Source organism: Struthio camelus, chromosome 3, assembly GCF_040807025.1.
Source record: "Struthio camelus isolate bStrCam1 chromosome 3, bStrCam1.hap1, whole genome shotgun sequence".
In the NCBI taxonomy this organism is placed as follows: Eukaryota; Metazoa; Chordata; class Aves; order Struthioniformes; family Struthionidae; genus Struthio; species Struthio camelus.
The window spans coordinates 56,181,840-56,206,055 of NC_090944.1; the positions used below are offsets into that span (position 1 = coordinate 56,181,840).

The 24,216-nt window shown below is 36.2% G+C and overlaps 1 protein-coding gene across 3 annotated transcripts in view; it reads left to right on the forward strand.

The window, feature by feature from the left end:
* The window catches only part of GRIK2 (glutamate ionotropic receptor kainate type subunit 2), a 424,245-nt gene that overhangs the window by 393,072 nt on the left and 6,957 nt on the right, over window positions 1–24,216 (forward strand). For all 3 annotated transcript variants that reach the window (XM_068937889.1, XM_068937891.1, XM_068937890.1), the window contains one exon: window positions 10,625–10,875. In XM_068937889.1, coding sequence (XP_068793990.1) covers window positions 10,625–10,875 — 251 coding nt within the window. The remainder of the gene's footprint in view (window positions 1–10,624; window positions 10,876–24,216) is intronic.

Sequence of the window (24,216 nt, forward strand, 5' to 3'; positions counted from 1 at the left end):
CAGCGTCAACTATTTATTTTGTCTCTCTTTCACCTTTCCTGGTCAAGGGTTCCTTTTTCACCACTTACTGGAAATGGAACCTCATTTCCCAGCAACCCAGGTCCATGCAATAAGTATCGCCCCTCACTCACTGTCGGGTAGTTTAACTGCAATGCTTTCAGGGTCTTCCGTGGGACTTGGAATCACTGAAAGCAAACTGAACACAGCCTTTGTAAAGATTACAAAAAGCATTTGTTCTCTCCTTTAGCTGGCTGTATGTGTGTGTGTGCAGTTTTTACTTCTTTCCCCAGACAAAATAATAAACCTACCTGCATTCATCACCTCTCCACTCTTGGTTGTTCTTTAGGTCTAAATAGTTCAATCTGCTTCTTCCAAGTCCAGGAGTCTTTCTTTCTCATTCGGCCAGTTACTTTCTTCCTTGATAGCCTCCCTAGTTTAGTTAAATATCCTTCTGTGAAAAATATTCTTTATTCTTCTTCCCTCCTCTTCTCTCCCCTTCAACTAGTGCAAGCTAACTGTCTCTCTGTTGTTTCCGGGTTGTTTTTCCATGTGTGCCTATTACTATGGGAAAAAGTGGCCTTTAAGGCCACTCTTATTCTCTTCCTTTTCCTTTTTTTTCCCCTTGATACTCCCAACTTATGGTGAGGGGATAATAAGCCCTGTTAGCACCACTTTCCCGTGGGAAAATACTGACCAGCATGTTCCAGCCAGATTTCCTCAAATCTGGAGCCGTTCAGATGCAGATGATTTTTCCCTATCAGAGAAGGATTTATGAGAGATCTGATGACAGCCAGCCTGAGATCCTGAAGGATGAGATAGCTGTAAAAGGAGAGTAGGCTTTTCTGGGAGTAAGGGAATTTGTTATAACTTTGACTGTACTGTCCTTTCAGCTCAGTATATGCTTCATTCCTGTTTTTCTCCTGTCTCAACTTCATTCCATGTTTGCCACCTTCTCACCAAACATGCTTCTCTTTTCTTCCTTTAGAGCTTAACTCCTTCATAGCTATCCCCAGACCTTTTCCCCTTCTTCCACATAGAAAGACCCCACTGCATTAACAGGGGTCATTATACTGTACAGTTTACTTCTCAGGTGTTATTTTTTTCCCTGCCACTTTATGGGGATCTTTTTAAAGCATAATAGAATGAGCTCTGGGGCTGCCTGCTTCTCTATATTTGCAAAGTGCCTGACAGAATCGAGCAGTACTCTTACTTGGTCTTTAGGCGCAACCATAGTAAACAAAGTCAATGTTCTCAGTTATCCATAGTGTGGAAGGTGTCAGACACAGCCTTGACAGTGCGTGGCTCACTTTATGTGTGTTGAATCATTCAATAATAGAACATTTATTACCTGCAGCTAAAATTCAAAAGTTTATATATAGATACATTCTTGAAATCTCTACAGTAGCTCCACAAATGTGTATGTTGACAATGTGGCGACCCTGCTTTAAGCAGGGGAGTTGGACTAGATGATCTACAGAGGTCCCTTCCAGCCTCAGCAATTCCGTGATTCTCTCTATACATCTATGCGAAATGTGCTTGCATATCGTTTTCTCTTTGTTCGCAGTACTGAAACTCGACATTTTTGTGATGAAAGTGTTTCAGACTCTAGCTACACGGTCAAGACCCGTCTCTTTGAACGCTGACTTGAATTTGCATCCGAAAGGGGTAAATAGAGGCTATGTTTGAGCCTACGAAGTTACATTTTTTGCACCCAAATGATTTCCTTGTATCAGAAAATAAATTTAAAACTCGGAAAGCTCTTCAGAAATCTGAATATTTATTACTTCATCCAACCTTACTATTGAGGAGTCTCTAAGCTGACTAGGACAAGTGAAAAGACTTTTGGCTAGAACCAACAGCTTTGTATCTGCCATGGTGTTTTACGGACAGACTACACAGTGAATGAAACACTGAAATCTTATACAGTAGTCAGTGTTTTTAAGCACTCTCTGAATATTTGAGGCTTCTTACTCTCACTGTGTGTATGATGCAAACAGCTATTTGATGTCTCCTTTTCCCCAAAATCCGTGAAGAACTGACTCTGTTGCCTCTCTAATCACTTTAACCTTATAAATCAAATTAGGGAAGAGAAATCTGCATGGAAAACTTAAATAGTCAGCTTCTTTTATTGATTAAAGGGATTATAAATATATTGAAATCGCTGGATAAAACAGTAGCAGCTGAAGCTTCTTATTGTCATCCTTAAATATAGTGTGAAACTTTGCAGGAACTGTTCCAAAGGTCTGAAGCTGTTTCAGTTTGTGTAACTGAAATATAGATTGGCCAGATAAAATGCCACTATTCTTAGATGTACTCAACAGCCACTTCATACCTCATTCATGAAAAGAAACCTAATGGCAAAATACTGACACTCATTGTTTGCAGAATTTCCCACATTGGAAATTAGGGTGATCTCTGCAAAGTCATGGACTGGGTTTTCAGCTCTGGGCACCTTCTATTATGACTCAAGGCTTTTCTCATTTTTCATTATACTCTGCCTGCCTGCCTGAAATCTTCATGTGTTGTAAAATTGCATATAGCATTTTCTTTAGCTTGCTTTCTTCAGCTGTTTGTTGCTGTGTGATATTAGAAAACTATTGCCCACAAAGGAGGCTCTTATTTGTAAATCATTCTTATGTGAGTGATGCAGGTTTACAATGGAAATTAAAAAAATATCAATATATAAATTGATATATAAATCAATATATAAAGATGAAATAGTTGTAGCTACAGCAATATCACTCATTTCCTTGATACAGATTTCAACACGGGTATTCTATGACTGCACAGTTCAACAGTAGCAGAGAGGTAGTAACATATTAAGCTTATGACCTTTTCAGTGAACTTTTTTTGGTGTTACAGTACATGCAAAGTCTATAAATGAAAGTTACTAACTTTCACTTTTTGCATTCAGTATTTATTTTGTCTAAGGGCCATGCTTTAGAGCGGAGAGATTGAGAAAATTATGCTGTGTTAACAAAAAATGCTGTGTTAAAAAGAATTATTATACTGTGTTAAAAAGAAACATTAGAATGTGCATGTCTAATACAATAACATAGTTGTGATCTTAGTATGTACAATAGTGAAAAAAGCCTTGTTCTTCGTATTCAGATTATCTTGATACTGAAAAAGGGAATAGAGGAAAACAGTGTAAATTAACTAGTAAAACTTGTATCATCATTTCTAATTTAATTTTTCATGATGGGCAACTGTTCTATATGTATCTTTGTAATTTACTCACCAGTGAAGGATAGATATGTTTTGAGCTAGTTACAACTTAATACACCCAAGGATATCCCCTTCCCAGTGCCAAACACCATAAACACTTATGAAAGGGAGAATGAATGGCTATTGCAGTCCTAATTCTCCCCTGTACTCATCTAAGTTTAATATCGATTATGGTGCATGTCTATAGTTAGAGAATTATGAGAAAATTAATTTAAAATAAATATCAGATAAATTATCTTTCTTAGTTACAATTGGTTAAACTGGTTACTCCTTAAATTAACTCCTTAAAGACAGTTCTATAGAGAAAGGACCAGAAATTTAGTGAGTTGATGGTAGTGACTAGGAAGAACAGAAACCAGTTAGACAGCACAAGAACTTATGAAAGAGTTTTCATTACATTTTGCATAAAATACTAATTTAAAATATTCCTTAATTCTTATCAGTGACTTATCTTTTCTGAACCATACATGGAGAGTTGCTCAGAAGCAATTATATGTAAAAAAGGAATGTTAAGCAGTTTTATTTGGGATTTTGTTTTGAATCTGTTTTATATTTTAATTAGATGTGGGATATCTTAGACTGCTGTAAAAAACTGTCAAGGATTTTCCATTGTAAAAATTAGAACTTAATGCATATTTAACGATTGCAGTATGTCTAATATTATGGTATGGTAACGCACACAGGACTTAATGTAGCATGAAGTGTTGTTCAGGGTTAACAATCAGAATCAGGAAACACTACAATTTTATTTCATCAGAAATGTTAATTGATCCTGATAAATATTTTATCTTGCTACGTCTTTTGGAAAAAAAAAAAAAAAGTTAAAGTTCAGAGTTATGTATTTAATCCAAAAGATTGGGATGGGAAATCTAATGTATATGGAACAAAACAAAATTAAGATTGCAAGTGTTAGTTATTTCAAACCTGCCACTTTATTATTACTTATTCGCAATGTTGTCCACAACATTTAGAGTGCTTAAAAATGTTGAAAAAGGCTTCTTCATGCTGAGAAGAACCTGAAGCCCATGAGGAAATAGAAAAGCAACTTGTAGATGAACAAGAAGTATACTTTATATTAATCTTTAAATTAATATAATATTTTAATGTATTAATCATAAATGCATAGAAAATGTATATAAATATTACTTTACTAGACCTTTCTGAAATATTTTTCTTGGGGGTGGCAAAAACAAGATTTTCACACCTTTCTATATTAAAAGGAGCTATACACACTGAAAGTTTATTAATATAGCTATCATTTTCAGTAAAAACCAGAGGACATGTAAACTTGGAAAGTGTATGTAAGCCCTGTGTATCTGGGATGCTTTGTTACTAATTTATATGTACCTTAGAGGTGAAAATGCTGTAATGTCTGAGCATTTCATAAATATAAAACACCAACTTTGCTCTAAGGCATAGAGCTAGGAAACAGGAAAACGTTTCACTTACCATCACAAAGAAAGTCTGTATCAAGGCTGCATTTAGAATCCATATGCTAAATCCTGGTCTCTTACAATGACCATCAGACTGTTCCGTACTCTTAAAAATAACTATGTAATTGCTACTTCTTATAGAAGTGGCTAATTTTTCTACTGAGAATATCTTTTCATCAGTGGCATAATTTTTTTTCTTTGATAGTCAACCTATGGGAGAGGTCAGGGCAGGAACATCCTCCAGTATCCAAGGTATCTGGTTGGTGTGGCTTGCTCATTTACTTGGCATAAAGGAGAATCTACTCCCATGTTGGATAGGCAGCAGCTGTTGCCTTTTCTTTTGTTCTGTGGCTCTTCTCTTCAGTGTAGGATATTGCTTGCTTCCTACACTCGCCAAAGAATTTTAATCTGTCACATCCCCAGCTACTGCAATGGCATTACTCTATGATTTGGCCCTCAGTGGCAAGGAGCTGGTTTTGAGGGTGGAGCTGGGGACGGGTGACTCACAGACTTCTTCTCCTTTCTTCACGTGTTGCTTGGAGACTTTTGAATTCACAAGTAGGAAGAATGAAGCAAGCTATGATAACCCTTCTCTCCACCCCTTCCCTCCCATCACAATGTGAAACCGTTAATCGTGCTAGGGAGCAAACCTGGCTGTGCCTTTTAAAAGAAAAACTGTTTTGTGGAACGAAACTAAGTGCTTCTACTGCTGCCCATGCCCCTGAGCTGCCTATTGCTTTCCTATGGCATGTTATAAGTGTGGCTGTCAGTCTTTATTACTCAGTAGTGAGTTTGTTACAGATTACTGGAAGGTGTTTTGGGGTCTGTGATGCATGAGGCTGCAGGAAGTTGTTTTTCCATGGATCGTTGTGGGCTAAACATCTACTGCACAATTTTATGAAAATGAAACCACTTAGAGTCTTGTGTCTGTCATGCCTATGTCTCCAAAATGAGTGACATTTCAGAGAAACTAAACTTCACATGCTGTGTCACCAGTAAATCCCTTAGCAAGTAATGCCTGTCCCAAAGGACCAGACTGAAATTTATGTTGTATAGGGAAAAGGAAAGCGTCATCAGCCATGGTAACTGATGGAAAGAGAAAAGAGCTGGTTTATCCAACAAAATTTTCCAGTATGATCCAACAACGTGTACAAATGGATTAATGGCAAGAACATTTAGTCTGTGATTTTTGGTAGGCCTTAGGTATGAGAAGAACATGGAGAAATGCAGATGCGCCAAGACTTAAATGGTTCTACCCATCCTCAGTAGTATAAATGAAGTTAGGCAGAGACCTTAATGGAATTTTTAGCTACCCCTACATTGGAGTCAGATCGTGACTGCAGCGTATATAGGTATGTACTCAACGCTAGCTTTAGGGCAGACAGATCTATTTAGTGTAACTGCACTGCAAATGAGTTCATGCTGGAAAAAGCTCTCCCAAAAGTTTACCAAATGTTTTTTAATTACTACTTGTGACAATGCATTTAATACATGCTGAGTTCAGTGCTTGTCCCTCCCAGCTGCTAAAACCAGAGCTTGAACTGGTTACTTCCCTCAGTATGAACTAGTAATGTGGGCACCGACTTTCAAACTTCAAAATACCAAGCAATTTGTGGAAATTTTTTCTCTTAATAAAATGGCTCAAAATGATGAAATATAAACAAGTTTCTAGTTCAGCATTTGCTTAATGAAGGACTGGATGGAATGCTGCCATTCCTTTTTATTTACTTAGAGCCAAATTCAGTTATATAGGTATACAGTTTCCAGTACAACTCCAAGCATCTCCAAGACCAGCCAGATAGCAGGATTTTGGCATATTAATCTGTATGCAGTGAAGCCTCAATATATAAAGATTATGTGTTCATAAGTCTTAGCTAAACATATAATTATATGCATAAGTCTTTATGTACTGAGACTTCAGTGGTGTTTCCATATAACTTTTGGAATATTTCTCAAACTTAGTTGTCTTAGTTTTGTACAGATGCTTCAGACAATAAAATTTTATGCAAATAAACTTTCTTTTTTATTTTAAATCTTCATATTCAGGTTACTGCAAATAAAAATCATTGCCTCATTCATTTACCCCTGTGATTATAGGAAACCACTGAGGTCTCCACCACCTGTAGAACAAGATAGAAGATCTGAAGAAACTCGTTTCTAGTGGGCATTCTCATTCCTGCAAACTGCAAGTGCAGTAGGATTAGCTAATAATACATTTATTAGGTTGTGTAGGCCTTCCAGACTCTGTCTTTCACGGGGATATTTGATCAGTTGGCAGAGAAAAGAAAACAGTAGGAGCCTTGAAAAGAAGGGGAATAAAAAGTCCGAAATTTCTGCATTTCTCTTTCTCTGCACCCAGTGGAAGATGATATTTGTATATTTATTCCTGATTTTGGGATGGAGCTTTAAATATGTCTGTCTCTCCCCTCCCAGTCCTCCCCCATGCACACACTAGTAAGATTTTTTCAACTACTCTTTTCATCATAGGTTGACATTTGAAATTCACATTTCTTCACACAAAAATTAGTGTTACATGTACTTTCTATGAATCTAGCATAATTTTGCTCTCTCGTTTTTTTATCTCTGATTTATTACTTTATTCTTATTCATACTGTCTTTATTTTGCAAATGCTTTCATATACATGGTCTGGAAGCTTTAAAATTTTAGTCCAGATTTTATTTTGTCTCCTGAATAGAAAACTCTCTAAAATAATATTTCAGGATCTAGAAAAAACATACAAACAAGACATGACCTCCCTGCAACACCTCATGGAAGGAGTTATTCCATTATATTCACCTTCCACTCGGGTTGACAGGAGTAATAGTGAAAATTACTGCCGAATTACCAAAACCTATTGTATTTACTTGCCGAAATTTTTCATTTCTACAGGAAAAACAGCAGCTTTAATGAATGTAACCTCGATGCCTTGTCCAGGCATTCTGTATTTTCTGCTCTCTTCATATGCTAACTTCATCATCCAAACATCAGACCATGATACTTTTAGCCACTTCAGGGGCTTCTGGGCGCATTTCCCATCACTGGGACTTGCGATCCAGCTTGTACCTAAGAAGAAAATCTAGGAGCAAGTAAAACTTTAGGAAAGAATAGTCGTGCTGTGCTTTCTTCTTTTGTTCTTTTAATAACTATCTGAATTTGTAAAAACAACATTAAAAGTGACTTACTTTTCAACTTTCAGATTATTAGATATTCTCAGGTTGTTTGTGGGAAAATATATATCAATGAATTTAGGTCATTGTAAGTCATTCAGGAATAGAATAGAATTGCAGCATCTAATGCTAGTTGTTTGACAGGTATAAGTTTCCACTTTGGGATATTCTTTAAATATTTAATTGAACACTAGCAGTACTCAAGGCTGGTCGTTCCACACTGCATATTGACCTTTATTTATAAGATTATCATTTTTAAGACAAGGAAAATGCGATATCGTAGGGACAAATATTGCAGTAGGTACGTGAAAGGCTTTGTAACCTGTCTGTTCCATAAATACATGCACAAAAAGTTGCAAATTACCAATACAAAATGATACAAATACTGATGAAATGAATCACTTTTTGAACGCATACTCCCAATGCAAGCCTTGTAATCTTAACTAGTTGTAGATAGGATTATCTTGTGCTTCATGGTTTCTTTCTATGAATTCATCAGTTTATTCATTGTTTAAGTACTTCAAATGGACTAGAACTGTAGGTGTACAAATCTGACCCCTAGAGTATATAAATAATAGATGAAGAATGGTTGGTACTACCTATATTTAGACCAACAGAAAGCGTAGAAACAAAATGCAAATGAGTTTAATTAGAAAGCAGCCTGTCAAATCAAAAGATGGCTTAAACTGGTCCAAAATTATTTCTTCAGATATAATGTTCTTTAAGTTGTTATTGTTAAATATTTATAGGCAGTGCAGTGCTGAAAATATCCCCAAAAGGTTATAGCATGCACTTACATTTCCCCAGGCTCTTATGGACTAATCACTTTCCTTCTCCCATCTGACTGAAGAAATGTGTCAACTACAGGCAAAAAGCTTCACCATAATCAGAATAATCTAAAATGCTGTGACTTAGACTCCTGCATGTACCAGGGGGTCGAAGAAGTTATTTTCACCCCTCTCTATTTCACGTACAGTCCTATCTAAACACAGTTTAGCTTCTTGTACAGAACCCACTCTTCCGTAAGCAGATATACGATAAAAACACAAGGTCTTTCAACTTTACTTTGAGGTTAAATCTACCCACCTTTTATTCTGGAGCAAAGGAACAAGGCCCAGAGTGTTTTCTAATTAATGGTTCATTCTGTGTTTTATTTCCAGGCTGGTTACAGTAACACTTTCTGCCAGCTACATTCTCATGAGAAGTTCTAGATGTATGAGAATAAGTTGAATGTTGTGTTCAGGGAGGAGAAATTCCAAATGAAAATATATGTTTTCCAAGAGTGGTATAAAATATTCTGCACATGCATTCCTTCAGCTCCTTCCACACAGATGGCAGGATATGTGAAAAAGTCAGATGAGCAGCATCTCTCTAACAGGATATTGAGGAAATTTTTTTAGAGGTATCAAATTAATGAAAATACCTTTTATTAGTGAATGGAGGCGCTACATAAAATTATAGCTAGTAAGTAGTATTATTATAACAGAAAGAAAGGGAAGAGGGATCCTTTCTAGAGCTGCATTCCTATCAATGTCACATGAAAGAGGGAGTGCCATGACTTTTCATCTACTCTTTTTACCAGGAGTTCTTAACCACTTCAATGAAAAGTCTTTTGTTCCTGTTTTCAAAGCAGGAGAAGAAGGATAGCCTTGTTCTCTCCTGAAACATTACACGAAATATAAGCATAGAAAGGATTTCTAACTTATGTGATTTACTCGTAACCATTCAGAAAAGAAAAGCTTTCTGCTTTGCCATCATTTACTAATTGATATAAATTGTAAAGTACTCGTTGAGAAGTCTGTATGCACTATATGAAGAAAAAGAAAAGCAGATGACATAACAGAGACATAACACTTTACCCTGAAAACTCCACTTTGAAATACTGAAATGTTCAGCAGCTGTGAAATTATCCTAAGACATTTTGAGGAAATATTAAATTATGAGAAAGAAATAAATTTAATAATATGCAAATGCACATCCATGTTATCCAAACACACTTAACTCTATCTTTTTGAATGCATTACTACCTGGTGACTGAGCACTGGGACAGGTTGCCTAGAGAAATTGTGGAGTCTCCATCTTTGGAGATATTCAAAAGCCATGTGGGCATGGTCCTGGGCAACGTGCTCTAGAGGACCCTGCATGAGCAGGGAGGTTGGACTAGATGATCTCCAGAGGTCCCTTCCAACCTAAACGATTCTGTGATTCTGTGAAGTGCTTGGGAGGTATCATAAGCGTTTGACAGTCTATCAAATAGAAACTTCTGCAGCTTAGTCCTGAACACTAAGTTGTTGTTTCTTTTTTAATAAGCAATAATATAAAGTTCTCTTTAAATGTCAGTCTGTGGATAAGCTTTAGATTATGAAGCAATAACCTGTAGATTTAGGTAAGTGAAACTAACTCTACTGCAGTGTAATTAAAAGGCTGATGTGAACAGAAAGGTGAATGGTCTTTGACTGGGTTTAATAGTTGGACATGATGATGTTTGAGGCTGTGGGATAGAGTATGCTGGGATAATTTGCTTGTTACATCAAGTTGCCTGGCGTACAGACAACAACAGTTGGATCAAGTTTTGTGTGTGTATGTATGTGTGTGTGAGTGCTTGTAGGTTTGTATTTATGTGAGCAATGTGACCATGGTTAGATATACATGTTTTTTCCGTAATAACTTATGGCTGTAAAAGAAGAGGATGCAGTTGTTCCTGTGATGTTTTTCTTACATTTCAATCATCTCAGGAATACCTGACTTGCCTTAAAATATACACCAATGCAGTATTTTCCCTGTGATCTCTTTAGGTTCTCCATATAGAGACAAGATCACTATAGCAATTCTTCAGCTGCAAGAAGAGGGCAAGCTCCACATGATGAAGGAGAAATGGTGGAGAGGCAATGGTTGCCCAGAGGAGGAAAGCAAAGAAGCCAGTGCTTTGGGGGTTCAAAACATTGGAGGAATCTTCATCGTGTTGGCAGCTGGATTGGTGCTTTCTGTCTTTGTGGCAGTAGGGGAGTTTTTGTACAAATCAAAAAAAAATGCCCAGTTGGAAAAGGTAAATATTGTCTTTTCGTATTTAATTTTATAATTATGATCTATTCACATAACATTTTAAGCTTCTGGTAGGCAATTATAGGTGAATACTGATTATTTATCATTTAATGCAGTACTTATATAACAAAGGATCACAAAAGAGTACCCAAAGTTTTATATTTACAGCTTGTAATTTGTCTTCAATATGTTTAATTGTAGCCAGCTTTCAGGACAAGTGACTATTTCTCCTCTTATTCAAGCCTGAAAAAAGACAGCTTTTTACTCCTGGAAGTTCACTGCAGTTAATTTTATGGATGAAGAAGAAATCTGAAACTGTAATGGGAAACAAATTAATCTTCTACAGATAATTCTGATTTTCAAAAAACAAAACTGTCTGTAGTTCTAAGTCAAAAATCTAAAAATGTGTCTATAGAAATGTTCTTTCCAGAAGTTTACACTTGAAAAAGTTGTTCTGGTAGCATCTAGAAAAGATTACCTCCACATTATTCTTTGTGATTTTACTACTGATTATGATTTCATGTCCAGTAATTTTAAACTCATTCAGTTTTGAAAGTTCTAGTGTTATTTTTTCTGTACTTACAGTTTATACAATGGCCATACTTTAACTGTGCCAAAACTACTGGTATTTGTAAAATTCTTAGCTGGAATCATCAGTTTTGCATATTAAATAAAAAAATCTCTCTCTATATGACCATATTTAAAACCTACACTCCAACTATAGATTTTATTGATATGACATATTTTGAATTTTAAAAATTGAGAGAAACTGAGGAGTGTTTTAGTAGGTCTTTTTTATTTATTTGGAGGAGCTTGTGACCTATGTCAATTCCTATATTTGTATTTAGTAATTTAGTTTAATAAAATCAGTAGTAAATCCAACGGATATATTTATATTGATATTTTTCCAGATGCTACTGGTAAATTTTTGTAACTTGAATTATTATTCAGAAAGTTTAAGATTTGTATTCAGTTCTTTTAAACTACCTTTTGATATGCAAATGTCCTTTAATGAATATATTGTTAAAGACATTTTTGCTATGGCACACAAAGGCAGTGTGAGGTCGTAAGGTCCTTAACAGAATTTGAACATGAGTACATTTTATTAAATTGTAAAAAGACTATTTAGATGCTCTTATTTATCACACTATAGGATGATTCATTTCTGTTAACCTACTATTGGAGTGTTGTGTTTCTGAAATGAATTTGTGAGGAAAAAATGCCATTTACTTAAATAACCTATGTAAATCTCAATACCTTTATACATTCCTAAGGTGGTTATGGATTTCATATGGATATCAGTATAATTTGATCTAGCTTTTCTGGACTTTTAAGAAATACTGATTTAGAAAAATAGCACTATTTGATAATAACTTTGTAACTTCAGTTGCTTAGTGTTTTGTAGGGTTTGAATGCATACCTTACTTGACACTGACACCATGACTTGACCTTAGAAAATTGTGTGAGGAAACAAAACAAAATTTTTTATTTAAGGACTTGTTTCTGTAAGCCCTATTTTTTTTTATTACTTTTTGTTTGTTTTTTAATAATGGATGGAGATAGGGATGTGTGGAGTTATCTGAACTTTTTACAATGCCTGTACCAGAAGGGTCTCATCATATCATCAAGTATTGAGATACTTAAACAATTTAGGAATAAATCTGGAGCAGTTTATAGGGTAAGGAGTCCCTCTCTGCGCCTTGTCACCCATCTCTTCCTTGCCCTCTCCCCAGCCCACAGTGCCCAGTTAATCTGAATTTGATGGGAAACCAGTAACCTTTCTATAGAACTTTACTTATTGAATGAAATTAAGGAGCAAAATGATCGCAAGATGCCTGCTCATGGCCTACCCTTGCACCACCGTCACCCGCTCCTCTCCCAGGACCACAGACCTTCAGTGGACTTCTTCCTCTCCCTCCCCCAAATAGAGCAGATCCCCACTGCCTAGGAGAGGGAAGAGTAACAGCAGCCAAAGGGGAGGTAAGAAGTACTGTCATCTGTCTGCCTTCGCTGTACCTCCTTTGCTGGGGTGCGTGCACGTTATAGGTAACACTGCCTCGGCCATCCCTTAGGGAAAGGGAAGGCATCTGGTTTTGGTAACATTTATTAGATCACCCATTTAGAATCATAATGATATCTGATCTATGATATCTGTGTAACACCTATGAGCATTTGGAGACAGGAAAGATCAAAGATCACATTAAAAACTAAGGAAACAAAAGAAATCAGATAGATTCCAGCTGCTGAGTATGTGGAGTATCCTGGCATACAAATGGCCATAGTAACATGTATATTTGCCTTTAAGATATACAAAATACATATCGTTGCACTTCCAGTATGGCAGAGGGCAGGCAGTACCGATTTTAGGTGCGTAATCTAGATGTGTTTCTTAGCGTCTTTGTTGTTGGCCCTACTCCCATCATGTACCCATGCAGAGATGTTGGCTGGGGTGAAGGAGCAAGACATCCAAAGGAATTGAGCTCAGCAAAGCAGCAGAGAGAATTGGGTTGGTTGCTGAAAACTGTTACATTCTGTGACCAAAGTGACTCAGATCATTCATGCTCCTGATGTGTTCAAAAATTGGATAGCAACATATGACCCTAGCTGTGGTCTTTCTGGAAAACTGACATCAGTAAGCAAAATAGCACACATGCATTCATGCCACCACAGCAGACACTGAAGAATTTCTGTTTTATTGACACCTTTCAAAAGCAAAGATAAGCCTTGATAAGATCAGAGTTAGACTGTCAATCACTGACACTTGCTATGGCTAGCTTTTTTGAAAAATGAATATCCTAATTTACTAAGTATTTTCTAGAACATCCAGATCTGATGGGTGCGAAAGGAATGCTATACGGACTCAATTCTGCTATCGTTTATAGCCATTCAAAACCCACTGAGCCATCAGCAGGTCAGAACTAAGTCTGCTTGTGAAAAAATAGCAGATGTGCATATTACTAATTTTTAAATGTTAAGCACTTCAAAAAATGGGAAATGAGACATGCATCATTGTACCCTAACTGTTTGTTTCATTAGGGAGCTCTGGTCAGAGGCTTCCTATAGTACAAAATATTAGATTAAATCTAAAAAGACGCTAAACCAATACCACCAACAGAGTATGTCTGGAGTTAAATGATGAAATCATAAACTAAAAATTAGTTGAAATAACCTCTCTGAAACAGTTTTTTTTTTTATAATTGATTATATAGGCAATAAAAAACAATAGCTACATTGGTATTGGTTTATCTTTTATGGTTATTTTCCGAGGAAAAGAGAATCAATTTTACTTTTCATAGTAAATAATTCAGGACTAAACTGCAGAGCTGAATTGAGAAAACTCATTCTATGTGGTTTACCTCAGAATGTCCAATGAATGAGCGCTGAAAATTCTTAGGAGTTTGTAGGGCTGGACCCAAAGTGAACATCAGTAGTTTTAAGTCATGTGAGACATGAGAGTCACATATAAAAGCATTTTACTTACAACTGCAGGTTCTGTTGAAGTAGTTAGAAAACCTGAATGCTGAACGGTGAACTTAATATGAGACTAACTGTGTCTTTGAAGATGAAACAAATTTAACTGGCTGACACTTGCCCAAAATAAATTATTTTTATAATTTTCAGGAATTACTAGATATTTCACAAACCGTGTTTTGGTTCTGATAATGTAAAGATAACAAGAATAGAAATCTCTGATCTGAGCTGTTTCAGAAATTCCTGCAGCTTTACTGGGCTGCAGAGAGTTTAAGTCATGGTAGTAGCTGGTCCATAAGCATTAGACTGAGTATGGTTTTAGTATAACTGCCAATAATTCTGATTTTGCTGTATGCCTCGACCTAATACTTCAGTAACATGATAACCTGAGATGTATTTTGAGCTACGAATCACCACTAGTCCTACCTTAACTCTCATTGCCTTTTTTTAGAGGGATAATTGGGAATGGGTTTGTGGCAAAGCATTGCTCTTTCCTGTGATGGCATTTTAACATTCCACTTCAGGTACTGGCATGGGGCAGGTTTAGACTTGAGGTTCGGAGGCTCTTTAGGCTGCATTCTTCCAGAGTAACCACAAGATGGTGCCTTGCATTTTCCAAGAAGCAAATTTAATTGTTGCTTTTTAATAGAATTTATGTCACAGTGCTCACCTATTGTTTTGTTGCAGCCTTTTAAAAATTGCTAAAGACTTGTATTCTTTCCTATTGTTTATAATACAAACATCCAATTATGTCATCTACTTAAAAACATGTTATTAAGCAGACCTTTTTTATCTACCCAATCTTGACAATAAGTGCTTAGCCATTTACATTTTATAATTGCTTTTGCTGGTGAATGACCTGCTCCCTGATTTTAACAGACACTCAGAGGGCAGTGAATAAGCAATGTTAGAAACAGAAGATATTTAAAACAATTGCTATGTCCTTTTTTTATTGATATGTTTCAGTGTGTCATGGGTTTATGCCCATTACATAAATTTATTTTTGTATAGCTCACATTATTATCATAAAGGCAGGGGAAATTTTTGACCTTTGGAAACCATTAGTATTTAGCATAACATATTGATGGTTCTCATTTTGAGAATTTATTGACCTTTCTTTCATTTCCATCCTTTAAAAAAAGAAACAGTGTTCTTTGAGATTATTTCCATTTTGGTACCATCTTCACACTGATACTACCATACGAGTAAGCTGCATAGACTGGGACAATTTACTGCAGGGAGAAAGTACTTGTACACTACTGAAACCTCAAGGATGAAATTCACTATATTGCTGAAGGCCATGACAAGAGTATATAGAACATTACTTGTTGTCATCTCTGCAGAGTGGGGGTCCTTGCACATATCCTGGTCATGGTTATTTGGAGAGAAAGGCGTTAGCTTGAGAAGTTGTCTTGCAGCCTGCTTTTGTTGATATAGTCGACCCACAGCCTTTGCAAGAAGCATGAAGGGGCCCAGGGCTGCTAGGCTGAAGAAGCTGCTATAACTATACCCATTTGACACCATGTCCTGACAGTCCTTCTCTCAGAGACAGTTTAACTATTCTTGATTTATTTACCTGGAGTCAATTTAAATGCTAACAGGGGCTTTATTCATCAAGGTCCTTCTGCAGTCCGTTTTCACCAGGGTGAATGTGCTTCGGTAAAATTTAGAATGCTCCTTTTTAGAATCAAACAGAGCAAAGTGCAACTCATTGCTCACTTAGTGCTTGGTTTCACTGGTTGACAGGCATGCAACATGCATGCCGTAAGTAGCTGATCCTAAATAGATCAGTCTTACAGGAAGAAGTTAATCACTACTGAAATGTTGTAAATGCTTCTTTTATAAATCGAATGTGTAGAAAATTTCCATTTCTGTTTTAATTGTTATCCTAACAACAATGCAAAACAAGACTTCATACGAATGTGAAGTCTTCATATGAAAAATGAAAAAAGATTTTTAGCATCTGTTCTTAATTTAGCAGAATATTTTATTAATATATTTTTCTTAAATTTTATTAAATTCCTTCTCACTCCTTTATCAAAAAATGTGCAGTTCAGAGCATGTATCTAATAGTCTTTGATATTGAGGTAGTCCTTTATAATAGTTCTGGAATAACACTAACATAATTCCCAGCATAGCTTTTTTTTTTTTTCAGGGGCTGCAGATTCAAAAGATTTTAGAGTTGAAGGGCCCGCTCTTCAGGCTACAATGAATAAAAAAAAGTGGGCATTTGTGGTAAACTAAAAGCAAAAGATTTGGGATTTATATCCTAGTAAACTTTTATAAAATATACAGTCAGTGATGTAGTCTGAATTGTCATGTCACATTTTGTACTGGGGTAATTTTTAGTGTTAGGCAGAAGAAGGAGCAGCCGTTGTGACAGTTCATAAGAAGAAATGTTTTTCCAGTTTTGGCACATCTGCATTCTGCAGATGCAGTTGGAAAACTGGGAGCTTCTATCATCCTGTACTCCCTTGAGCACTGTATGGGGTGCATGGATTTGTATGGTTTATCTCTGTGTATGCATGTGTAGAGGCTATTTGAGGGTTAGGTATGAATTATAATTCAATGCCCTCTTCAGAATGGTTTTATGAAGTAGTAGAGGATATTTTGCAGTGGCAGAAATGATGAAAAAGTAAAACCTTTAATGGAAAAAAACGTGAAAAAACAAAAGTGGAAAAAACAAAATGAAGATATTGATTTGATTGACTATGACATTTTTCAAATCATTTGCAAACAATAAAACATTAAAAACAAGATTTCTATTTTGATTTTTGATTACAGCTGAACCAATATCTATTTGATAATGGACATTAGTAAGGAAGTTTTTTTGAATTTCTTGATTTGTATTATTCAAGAAACAAAGAACAGAGAAACTGGAAATGTATGTAAAACTTTCCATTTTTATATATATATATATATATATATATATCACCAATATCACATTGTGCAAGCACAGATGTAGGGATGTGATTTCAAGAGGGCTTCTTATTGCTCTGTAGATGTTCACTTAAGTCCCAGGTCTGAGTTATGGAGTATTTTGTGTTTGAAACTGAGAATTTAATGCTGTATAAAAAAAATGAAAACCTTTACGGGTCATTTTTCTACACTATGTACAGTTCACTTTCACTTATCAGTAGAAAGAAGAAACTTTCAAAATACATAACTGTTGGCTCCTCTGGAAAAAAAAAAACATATTTTCTTTATTCTCAAGGAAAAGAATAACATCACCCCATTGTAAAATATTAATGACTTTCTAATAATTTTCACTACCCTTCCTTTAATATAACTTTAGCTACATCCTATCTACAAATATTTTAGATAAAAAATATTAATCTTTGCATTTTGGATTAGTAAATCTAAGTGTAGTACAAATGCTTGGCCATAATATCAAGGTACTTCACAACTAAAGTAGTATCAGCAAGCTCAGTGCCAAATGAGAGCTTAGCTCATCTAGTTTAGGTTACCTTCACCTCAGTATAAGCCTGCAAAGTAGCTTTCCAGTTGCTTTTTAAGACGAGGAAATATTCTAGATTGCTGGATGAAACCATGTAATTATAAAGAAACTGATGCTAACCATTTAGATAATACATCGTGTTATATGACTATTAATAGTGTTTCCAAAATAGTAGAAACTATAGGCATTAATAATAGTAGTCTCTCTCTATTCAATATGATTTGAGGCCATGACAAATTTTTTATTAAGTTTAGACTACCACACTGAACTATAAAACCAGTATATGTTTTTACAATGAATAATATACAGAGAACTTTAGCTCAGCACACATAAATAAAGATATTTAGGTACAACTGAACTTATTTATTTTCAAATTAAACAATGTGGTGGTATATACAGTGTTTTAATCCAGATAGATTAATTTCCCAAAAGATTATTTACCTGTCATCACCACTTCCTTTCACCATGCTTGATGATCAACAAGCTTGACCTTCCTTGCACAAGCAGAGAGTGAATGTGGATTCAGAATCAAAAATGACTGAATGGATGGATATACTTTCACATCCAGTGGCTGAGAGCACCGGATCTCAGGTGATTGATTGATTTCAGTGCAGTCATGGTCATCCCTGCTGGAAATCAGAGAAATAGCTTATATAGCTATGACCACAACATATAGAACAATTAAAATGTTGTGCTGGGATTCATTCAAAAGCAGATATACAGACCATATATGCTGTTATTTATTTGCTTGGCATCAGCTGTGTGGCTGAAGTAGTATGAATTGCTCGGAATTGCTATCAGCACTTATTAAACGATAAGTAGTAATTCATCCATGGATAGACTGCAGTAATCTCTTCTGGAGGAAGTCCTAGATCAGTGTGACAGGCTTCACACCAGTAAAAGTTATTGCCGCTGACCTAAACACAAGTAACAAACTACTTACGACCATCAATCCAATCTGGAAACCCAGGCCCAAACTTAGGAACCTGGAGGAATCTGAGATGGTGAGCCTCTTTCACAAGAGGCTGAACTGCATAACAAGGTAGATACTGTATTCCAAATGCTTCCCTTTACTTGTCCATCCTAGCATCTCTCTTTCTTGGATTAAACTTCAGTCATACCCCTATTTCAGCCAGGTACTGGAAGTGCAAAATGACTGCACTCTCCTGGGCTGACCAGAGAGTAGGACTGTGTATCATCTGGATGCTGATGACACCGCAGCCCAAATTATCTCATTATCTCCCCAGTGGCCTCATATACATGTTGAAAGGAGAGATGACAGGATGAAACCTTGTGGAATCCTACATGAGAGAGAGCCCTCGGGGCTGATGATCAATTGCCCCATGCCATCCTCTGGGATTTCTCTGAGAGGAAAGAGTGGAACCACACAAGTGCAATCCCATCTGCCCCAGCCTAGGTCCACAGGTGAGTCAGCAAAACATCATGGTCAGTGCGATGGTCAGAAAGGCTGCTGACAGAGCTAAGCAAAGCCACCTTTGAGAAAGCTTTCTGCACTGATAGGAGCACCCCATCAGCAACAGGAACCAGTGTAGCCTTCAGGCTGTACTCGGACTGGAAACCAGACTGAATGGTTTCAGAAGACATTAAATGGACTGCGAATTGCTTTATCACAAGTCTCACCCACCAGACTGCACTTTATTTTGCCAGGAAATAAATTTTAGAACTGGAGAGTGGCTGAATTGGTTTCCCGGCCACCAATCGATAACTCATTGAACAGATCATTTAAGGCAAGCTGGTGTCTAATTGTCCCGCTGGGAGACGTTCATAATCTTAATAGGAGTGGTCTGCTTTTTTTTTTTTTTTGTCTAGCATTGAGGTTTTGTATGTTATCTAAGTTCATCTCGCAACTCTAAAACTCAGTGAGCACTTCGGCCTACAGAAGATTAGTTTCTTTGTGGTAACACTCTATTGTTATGGGTAAGGCCAGGCCCTTGGCTCTAGAAACAAAAAAAAAGGCTGGAACAACTCTAGTATTCTTGACTACATAGATACTATGGTGGAAGCAGGATTTAACTTAAGGAAATATAATTTTCACTTTACTTGGTTTTATTGTCTGTATTTGAGTAGGCACTGCAATCTCCCATTGATTTTGGCATGAAATTAGTATCTTTAAATGGTTCCTGGTTTTCCCTCTACCGAAAAAAACTAACAAAAAACTAACAATTGCTAAAGCTGAAAATGAGACTGCGTTGGTAGTACTTCAGATAGTTGTTGAAAAATTAGTTTACAGTGTACTGGTGCATTACACTTTCTATGGATCAGAAACGTACTACGTCAGAAAAGTCTGTGACTAAATATGCCATTTTTAATGCAACTGTATTATAGATTATATATAATTTATATTTATACACATTTTGGTCAACAGCTACGTCTAAGACTAGGTATACAGCTAAGCAATCTAAAAATCTGATGATTGCAAGAATGCTTTAATTTCATTTGAAAAGGTAATGCTTCAGCTACAGTGAAATGTAGTTTTTCTTTTTCTGTTTTCATTCTGTTAATTGCTCCTCTCTCTGTGATCCTATGTCAACATTTTCCTAGCATTCATGTTTCTGTCTAGGGATTTTAAGATTGACAGGTTTTCCGTATACACAAGCAGAATCCCCAGAGAAGTGGCATATGGAAGCAGAAACAGATTAGAAGGGAGGGTCAGGGCAGGGCCATGCATTCATTCTCAGACAACTTCAAGAAAATGAGAAACAGTTTGATTGATATGTCCTACTAGATGCTAGAACACTGACCCATAACATCTGATTTAAGACGCAAGATTACTGTTGTTACTGCTTTAAGAAAATTTAACAAGGCTTCAAATAATATCTGACATGCAAGGCTGGGGGTAATGAACTTCTGAGTAAATCTTGTAGTTTTGTACCGAATTTTGATAGGCAACTTCGTATGAACTCCATCAAAGAGGAGGGGAAAAAAGAGATCTTTAAAGACCAAATAACTGGGGCCTTTTTTTTTATTTAAAAGAGATCAAATATTATTCGCAAAACTCAGATTGTTAAGAATGGTACGGGCATGCCATTCCTGTCTTCTTGTTACAGTACTGTGGTTTCAGATAATGTCTGGGCTGAGGTTTGTTCTGTTACCCATTTCACTTTGATGTAAGGCATACCTTTGCTGCATTCACACTGTTCTGTCAAGTCTTGTTATTTACGTCTTCAATAATTATTGCTCTTTTTAGGACATTAAAAGCAAAGTTTATGGTGATAGCCTCATAACTCTGGGTGTAATAAATGCTAATATGATTTATAATTACCTTTCTATCTAAATATCCTATAAAGCAATGTAATGAAAACAGTTTAAATATTATCTGGTTTTCATATTCATATATGCAAGGTACATTTTTTCAGGCTGTAAAGCCATGCACAGCTGTCTGAATAGACTGTAAACAATGGCAAGAATCTGCAAAATGATTATCTTGATCCTACATGACTAGTGAGCTGTCAGCTGCAGCAAAGAATGAAAGATGTTAGTTAGATTTTGCACTTCATAAGGAGATGAGCTTTGGCAGAACTCCTTTGGGTTAAGAGGCTGACAGACTACGGTACTGATTAAATTTTTCTGATGTACACTTCAACTTTCTGCTTAGAACTGCAGCCCTTTTTTTCTACTGTTTTATAGTGATTATTCATTTTGCTGCAACAAAATAGTTGCACTTAGCTAGTGTTTATAGAGCTGTACGCCTTCCTTCAACTCTTCTACTGTTTGATTATATCTAAGATGACTTGAAGGCAGCATTTACTTTCTGGTAACATTTAGGAAGACAACTTACGATTTTGTAGGGGTTAGCAAAATTCAATAATAACTAATGTTGTCATAACATGCCTGCAGAGTGGAAGGTAAGTCAGGGCAAAAGGTTGTTTTCTTTGAATTAGGAGGAGAATTGTGCAAAATATATCCAAGGAGTTCATTTTCAAGGTGGAGAAAAGTTTTGAAATGCAGTCTATTAAGTTATGTATACTTTTCAGTGTTTTTCCCAATGTGAAAGGCCAGCTGAAATCAGGATTGAAACATTGGGTTATATAATCTAAAATGTTGTCTGAAAGTGTCACTTCTCTGTCACAAAAAAAATATTCAAGTGCTGCTTCCTTATTTCATGTTTTAATACTCTAAAAGTTGTATTCTAACAGCGTAGGAAAATAAAGTTTGGAAAGACAGAAAATGGTAAATGTACTGAGTTTGGAATTGAAGAGACAAAAAAAGAGTTTCTATTTAAAAAGGTCAAACAGGAAGTAATCCTTTGTACACCTTTTTGAACGTGGCTTTGCAGTATGTGGGAAAACTCTTCCTTATGCTATTTTTCTCAGATAAAACCCAATGGAAACTAAGGATCTAGATCATGGACTTTCCTATAATCTTAATTTCATCTTTCTAAAAATAGATGACCATTCCAACAAGTGAAATTTGCAAAAAAAATGATGTAATATTTCTCTTACTCAATACTCTGTTGCTAAAAATATATTATCTTCTGGGAGCTAATAATGTTTACTATTTTCAGACATTTGATGTTTTAAAATAAAAAGCGTGTATAAGAACAACCAGGAAAAGAACTCATTCCTATTTATAATACAGACTACAATTAAGTCCCCAGGAACTTAATTTATACAACATAATTTGAATACAGGGAATAGAAGAATTTTCTAGATAAAATAATTATCAGGAAATTCTATTTTCTGCCTCTTAAACTATCAGTGTTTCCAACATTTCTCATTTTTTTCAGTTCATTTTAATGAATTTTCAGATCTAGGTAAAAAATATCTGATAAAATGTGCTGGCAATTTTATTGAGGTCTAATTCTCAGGCTATTTCAGAATGTTAGCTTTAAGCATATGTATCTTCTCATCTCTTGGCCGTTGATTGTAATACTGTTCATACTGATAGTGTCTAAAAGTTGATATCCTTTGGTAAGTGTCTGCAGATCTGTGCAAAAGGTTTTGATTGACTGATGCATCTTGAAAAGGGTTCGCTGTTTTTTGCCACTCTTGTTAGATATCTTGACAGAGAAGACAAGAGATAAAATCTTGAAAGCGTTAGGTTATAAAGCACCATTTTTAAATGTAAAGTGATGTAGGCACCTCAAAATGTTTTGGTTAGGTTTTTGATTCCAGTGGTGAGTGCCATATAATGGGTGGAGGTGGTGTTATGCTGCCAGTGGCAGCACTTGCATGTTGATGTTCTCCTAGTGAAATTCCTAAGTTATGTGCTAGGTTCCCCACATAGTCAAAATGCCAAGGAACTGGATCTGCAAGACTTAGCAAATTTATCTAGTAAGGTATTAGGGAATATTAGTTTAATTCTTGCTCTCTGTAGTGATTTCAGGACTTAGTATCAGATTCAAAATGGTAACTGTAGTTCTGCTGTTAAGTGATGGCACTTTCTTAAAAAACAGTCTAAGAGAATTCAATCTTTTATTTCAAAATACAGATGGATAAAAAGGAGACAGTTTCCTGCTTTCTTCACAATGTTAATAAAAGATAGAAACATATGGAGATCTGAAGCATGACAGCACAGAACATTCTTTTAAAAATTTTAGCCACCTCATTCACACAGTAGAAGCCCTAAGTTCCATGTTGGATATCAGCCTAGTGCACAGGAATGCTTTTAAATAGGATTGATAATGAGTGTCTGCTGCAGAAGTCACTCCGTGTAACCAGTCAGAAATGATGAATTTTGTCTTGAACTTTGGCCTCTGACGGACATAGGCTTGCTTGTGCACCGTGGAGATATACCTGCCTCTCCTTTGGATTCACAACTTCAAAATTTTCTCAGATGTTTGTGGCTAAACCCGTTCTGTCACAAGCTGAGCAAGGGTCATTCCTGTATTTCAAACGCAGCAGGAGAAAGATGTGTTTGAAAGGAAAAGTATCACAGCCAGAGGAAGATTATCGTTTCTTTCTTCCTTTCCTTCCGTCCTGCCTATTCCCATATTCATCCAAAGGATTAGAGAAGAGGGCGTTTGTTCAGAATTTGGGGGATTCAGATTGCATTCTATCTGACGTCTGAGGCAGCTCACATTTGCACTATTTTACAATCAACTAGAGTTTTACATAAAAATAGGGAGGTCCTCATTGAAACAGGAACCACGACTGAAGCCTTTCCTCTGCCACTTTGAGTGCCATAAGCTCTAATGTACAGCACAATCCGTGTTCTTTCTTTTCCCCTTCCTGCCTGTCCACCTCTGTTTAATGCTTTTGAACAAAGTGGCATGGTGTCAGTAGGAGGCAGCTGCAAATGGTTTTACCCTGAAATGGTCTGTTGCCTGTAACTTACAGCGCACTGCTGTGCAGCAGTTTAAATCTGCCCTTGCAGAAGACACAGTTGCACTGACACTCTCAGATGTCTCAAGTTCTGCTTGTGCGCTCTGATGGCGGTGTTAAACGGTGGCACAGG